This window comes from Platichthys flesus, chromosome 13 (assembly GCF_949316205.1).
Source record: "Platichthys flesus chromosome 13, fPlaFle2.1, whole genome shotgun sequence".
In the NCBI taxonomy this organism is placed as follows: domain Eukaryota; kingdom Metazoa; phylum Chordata; class Actinopteri; order Pleuronectiformes; family Pleuronectidae; genus Platichthys; species Platichthys flesus.
In genome coordinates this window covers 14,267,707-14,272,956 of record NC_084957.1, presented here as the reverse complement: position 1 = coordinate 14,272,956, position 5,250 = coordinate 14,267,707, and the positions used below count along the sequence as shown (strand labels likewise).

At 40.5% G+C, this 5,250-nt stretch overlaps 1 protein-coding gene across 1 annotated transcript; it reads left to right on the top strand.

Moving 5' to 3' along the window:
• Positions 1 to 1,473: 1,473 nt before the first annotated feature.
• Positions 1,474 to 5,031, top strand: rpe (ribulose-5-phosphate-3-epimerase). The gene is made up of 6 exons (XM_062403071.1): positions 1,474 to 1,639; positions 2,571 to 2,650; positions 2,785 to 2,924; positions 3,158 to 3,292; positions 4,127 to 4,213; positions 4,311 to 5,031. The coding sequence occupies exons 1-6, from the start codon at positions 1,518 to 1,520 to the stop codon at positions 4,431 to 4,433; spliced, it is 687 nt and encodes a 228-aa protein (XP_062259055.1). The 5' UTR covers positions 1,474 to 1,517; the 3' UTR covers positions 4,434 to 5,031.
• The last annotated feature ends 219 nt before the right edge of the window (positions 5,032 to 5,250 follow it).

Here is a 5,250-nt window from a genome sequence, read left to right as displayed (position 1 = left end):
TGTTAATAACAATTTTGCGTTTTGTTTGGTCAGTTTTGTCATTGGTTTGTTGTTAGGTTGAAGTCAGGTAACACGTGGTAAGTGTGCAACTAATTATTTTTTCCACATTTCTGTTTCTTTCTTTAGAGGAATATATGAATCACAGGTCTCTGGCAAACAGTAATAAGCCTGCGGCCTGACCTGCTCTCCATCCAGATCGAGCAAACGGCTGTTATCAATAAACCCTTTTTTGTCTAAACTTCATATTATTACAGGCTGCGTGTGTCCTCACATACCATCTGTGAAAAAAACATTTTCCTCCAAGGCCATTGAACTATCAAACATACATTTTCATATAAATACGTCAAAGAATGAAAGCGACAGATGGAGAGAAGGGACGGATGAGAATTAGTCTGTGAAATCTCAATCAATGAGCAAAACACAGAGAGAAAATAATGTCTTCTCCATAGTGACCTACATCACTAGAGGTTTGTCCTACTAAACACAATATGCCAATTACAAAACCACGTCCTATGTAATCCAACAAACGGTCCTATTAATACTAGATCTAACCCAGCTGACATTTTTAGGGTTGTGATCACAGATTTATAATTTTACAGAAAATGTTTTAGCCTACAGTTCTGCAGAGAAATTTTCTTATGCAATAGACTTGAAAGCATTATTCACAGTTTTTACCCCACATGTTGTCAGAGGACCTTACTGCTCGAATCTACCGTATTTAACAGACGGTATGACCTATGTGCGCCATCTGGTGTTGAAATGTAAGCATTGTCTCAGTTTGAGGAAGGAAGCGTGTGAAACTGTGAAGTTAACCACTGTTACATGATGCTTTTTAAAATGACCCTCAAAGTAAAACTTCTTGAGCCCACAGGAAAATTATAAAGAGTGTGACAGAAAATTAAAACATAGAATTTGTAAATTGCATACTTTAACCTTTTGTAATTCATATTAGCAGTGATATTATGAAAAATATTAAATTAGATAACTTTTTGGACATAAATGGTGGAATATTAAATGGTCAAAGTAAAACAGGAATAAATTACATGATCATTTAATTGTGACATGTTTTATCCAACAAATGCATACTTGCAATATAAATGCATGGAAATATAAACTAGAATAACATATGATATCAACAATGTCAGAAGATTTATGAATTAATACCTATTATGAATGGCTACAAATGCTTCCCATAGTAACGTTCTTGCATATAACAACACAAACACATAAACAAATCTATCCCATAAAATGTAGATGATTCGTCACAGCCTTTTTTTCAAACCTTAATTTATTTTATTTAGCTTCAAATGTAGCTCACTTTAAACAATCCTTCTCTGGGTAGAGGAGGAGAACTTTTTTGTATTTTGACTTTTTTAGATGACGCTCTGAGGCTACCTGTGGGTTTTACTTTGAAGGTCTCCAGCGGAAATGGTGAGTCGTGACATGGCTAGCTGTAGCTGGTGTTAGCCTCCTCACACACACACACACACACACACACACACACACAGACAGACAGCATGGCGTACAGTGCGAAGATCGGTCCGTCCATCCTGAGCAGCGACCTGTCCTGTCTGGGCAGCGAGTGCGTGCGGATGATGGAGTGCGGAGCGGACTACCTGCACCTGGACGTCATGGACGGGTCAGTGCTTAGCCCCCCCACAGAAGCTAGCATGCTAACGACTAGCGGTCTAAGTTCAGCACTCCAGAGAGAGAGAGAGAGCTAAAGTTGGCTAAGCTAAGTTAGCATGTGAGAGGTTAATCTGGGGGAGCTGGTGTTTATAAGCGGATGTCTGTGGTTGAAGTGTTTGTCAGTGAGTCTTTACAAACATGTCAAACAGGAGACTGAGCTCACGAGAGACTCACTGGCCTCTTCCTCCTGCCGCCAGACTCCCTCCTCTTCCTCTGCTCTTACTCCAGGCGTCACGTGTTGAAGCCCACCACATTGTTATTAAAGATCAAACACGACGAGTCACTATAATGACAAGGTTTCTCAAAACAATGACTCAGTTATTTAAAAATATCTTGACATCTTGGCTCAGTGACGAAATACATCTTGATAGTTATAACTCAGTTACTCTAAATAATGATTTGGTTTAAAAAATAATGATTTACTAACTAACTAAATAATGACTAAACTAAAAGAACTTGCGCCACTATCTCTAAATAATTACTTAGTTTCTCAAAATTATAATTTAATATATCAGAATAATGACTTACTTATTCAGAATAATAACTTAGTGTCTCAAAATAATGGATTAGTTTCTGAAAACAGTGACTAAATATCTCAAAGTAACTGAATTATTCAAAATAATGAGACTTGGCGTCTAAAAATACTGAAAAAAATACTAATCAACTCAAAGTGTTGACTTACTATCTCATATTTTTGATTAACTCTCTCATAACAACTTTCTGTCTTGACTGTGTCATTTCAAAATTCAGACTTAGCCTTCATCTTCTTTTCCTTTCACAGGCAGTGATGATCTTCCGTCACTTTGCAACTGTTGAGCAAGTTGTGAGAATGTCCCAACACCTGCGTTGTGTTAAATGTCCGGTTTTGTTTCCCTCTCAAGGCATTTTGTCCCTAATATCACATTTGGTCATCCCATGGTGGAGAGCCTGAGGAAGTCAAGCGTTCAGGAAGCCTTCTTTGGTGAGAACAAGAAACCAAACACCCTCACGTATAATTGACTTTACATTGTAACCCAGTTCTCCCGTTTGGATTGAATGATGAATGCCTCTGCTGTGCGTTGGCGTGCAGTAACTGTGACAGTGTTGATGTTGCAGACATGCACATGATGGTGTCCCGGCCCGAGCAGTGGGTGAAGCCCATGGCTGCAGCAGGAGCCAACCAGTACACTTTCCACTTAGAGGCCACGAGCAACGCTGGAAACCTCATCAAGGAGATAAGAGAGAGCGGCATGAAGGTGAGAAGCGATTCTGCTCCCCCGACAGGCAGAATTGAACAGAGTGTGTCATGTAAAAGGTCACTAAGTAAGATAGTTAAGATTTGTCTAATCCGGGACAGTAAAAGTTTTCATATCGGCAAACATACACACTGATACCAATCTGTCTGTGCAAGGCTCACATCAGCAAATTGATCTTTCTGGCTCAAATTGTTATCACGACAACTCTTATTGACCCGTGATTGTTATTGCAGGTGGGTGTGGCCATAAAACCCGGTACAGCGGTAGAGGAGCTGGCTCCCTGGGCAAATCAAATCGACATGGCTCTGGTCATGACTGTTGAACCTGGATTTGGAGGACAGAAGTTCATGGAGGACATGATGCCCAAGGTAAAGACACAAACTAAACCTCCAATCGAACAAAACAGTAAATCAGCTCTCTTAGATAACAGCATTATCAAACATTGAAACAGCTGCTCATGTGCCTCATTTTAATCATCTTTTTGGCCAATATTTAGCTTTTCACAGAAGTGTACCATAACAGTACATGTGCTGGCTAAAGGATGTATCCCAAATGCAGTGCATTGATAAAAAGACCACATTTTGCACAGTTAAGCATCTTAAATGGCAACAAAAGAGAACACATAAGCAAATGAACATTAGGGTTATGAAAAAAAATGAATTTATAGATTGTATTTACAGGCTCATCTTCTATTTAGTGCATTGAAAACTGTTTCTGTTAGAGGAGGATGAAGAGTTTAGACCTGGTCTGTGATAAGTAATCAAGATAAAAGGTGCTAAACAGAGTCAAAATAACGTGGAACAGATCAGACAAGTTTCATAAAAAATCATATATCTGCATCAGAAATATTATTATGTGTCTGTTTCTTACACGTCTACTAAAACTCTAAAGTTAAAGATTGAAGTTTCGAAAGAGTCGTGTAAAGTGTCACAATCATGTGAGACTCGAAGTCCACAAACATTTCTGCTAAACCACACAGAAACAGTTATTTTACGTAAGAACCACATCAAAATTGCGTATCCTAGCTGTAACTGTCCACATCAGATCACAGGACTCTGTCTGACTAGTGTTTCAGTCTGGGTGGAGGAGGATGTTTGTACTTTAACCTGCTGCCCTGTTACTCTCTCCATCCTTCTGATATCTGAAAATTGTGTAGTAGAAATGATACTCAGCAGATTTTAATCTCTGTGTTTTGTGACCAGGTGAGCTGGCTGCGGAGTCAGTTCCCCTCATTGGACATTGAAGTAGATGGAGGAGTCGGCCCTGACACCATTCACAAGTGTGCAGAGGTAATGAACACAGCCAGTACAGCCGATTAATTCAACCACCAAAAACAACTCGCGATAAAGTTCTCCTTCACCGTGTGTATTCTCGTGTTTGCTCCAGGCAGGGGCCAACATGATTGTGTCAGGCAGCGCTGTGATTGGCAACGACGACCCCCGCTCTGTCATCGCTCTCCTTCGCACGGTGGTGGCCGAGGCCATCCAGAAACGCTCGCTGGACCGCTGAGCTGTGTCCCTGTGTCCTCTGGAGAACCCCACGGTGACACTCTACCCAGTCCAAGCCACACACCACAACAGCCAGAGGAACAGACTCATTATGGACATTTCTTGGGGTCAGAGGTCAGGGTGGGGGGGGGGTTCACAGTCAGGGCAAAAGGGAGCCTCTGTGGAGGCGTGAGCTGATGGAGAAATCTAAATCACTGTGGTGCGAGTGAAGCTGCATCGCGCCTCCACAAAACTAAATCCTGTCCTGACACAGCCTCTGAGCGGTTTAGTCAAAAATGACTCCCGTCTTTTCCCGACTGGAGCTGAGGTTACGCTGATTTCACTTCTGTCAACATTCCTGAATATAAGTCTTAAGTATAAATTATGGAACTAACATAACCCAAGGACATTATCTTCTGTTTTACATCTGAAATAACGTTTCATATAACTGCTGTGCTCTTTGGCTGTCTTATTTAAAATGGACCATTCTCGGCTTTGCTACTGAGCAAAGATATTCTACTCGTCTGAAATCCATGAGATTTGGTTTTGCAGATTAAAAAGACTCAAGTCATGTGTGGATTATTTGCAGTTTGAATAAATATGAGTGAATTACACCCAGACCTCATTTGCCTTCAGGTTGCTTGATGGCAGTGCGTCAATGTTACAAGCTGCTGCGGGTTCCGACTGGATGAGAAAAGCCGATTATCCACTGATATTTAATAATCTTGATAATATAATCCAGGGTAAGGATGCGTGTTTGAAAAGAAGGTGGACGCTATTTAATAAGTGACATAAATACAAGTTTCTTTCTCACATTTAATCTGCCATTAATTTGGTTG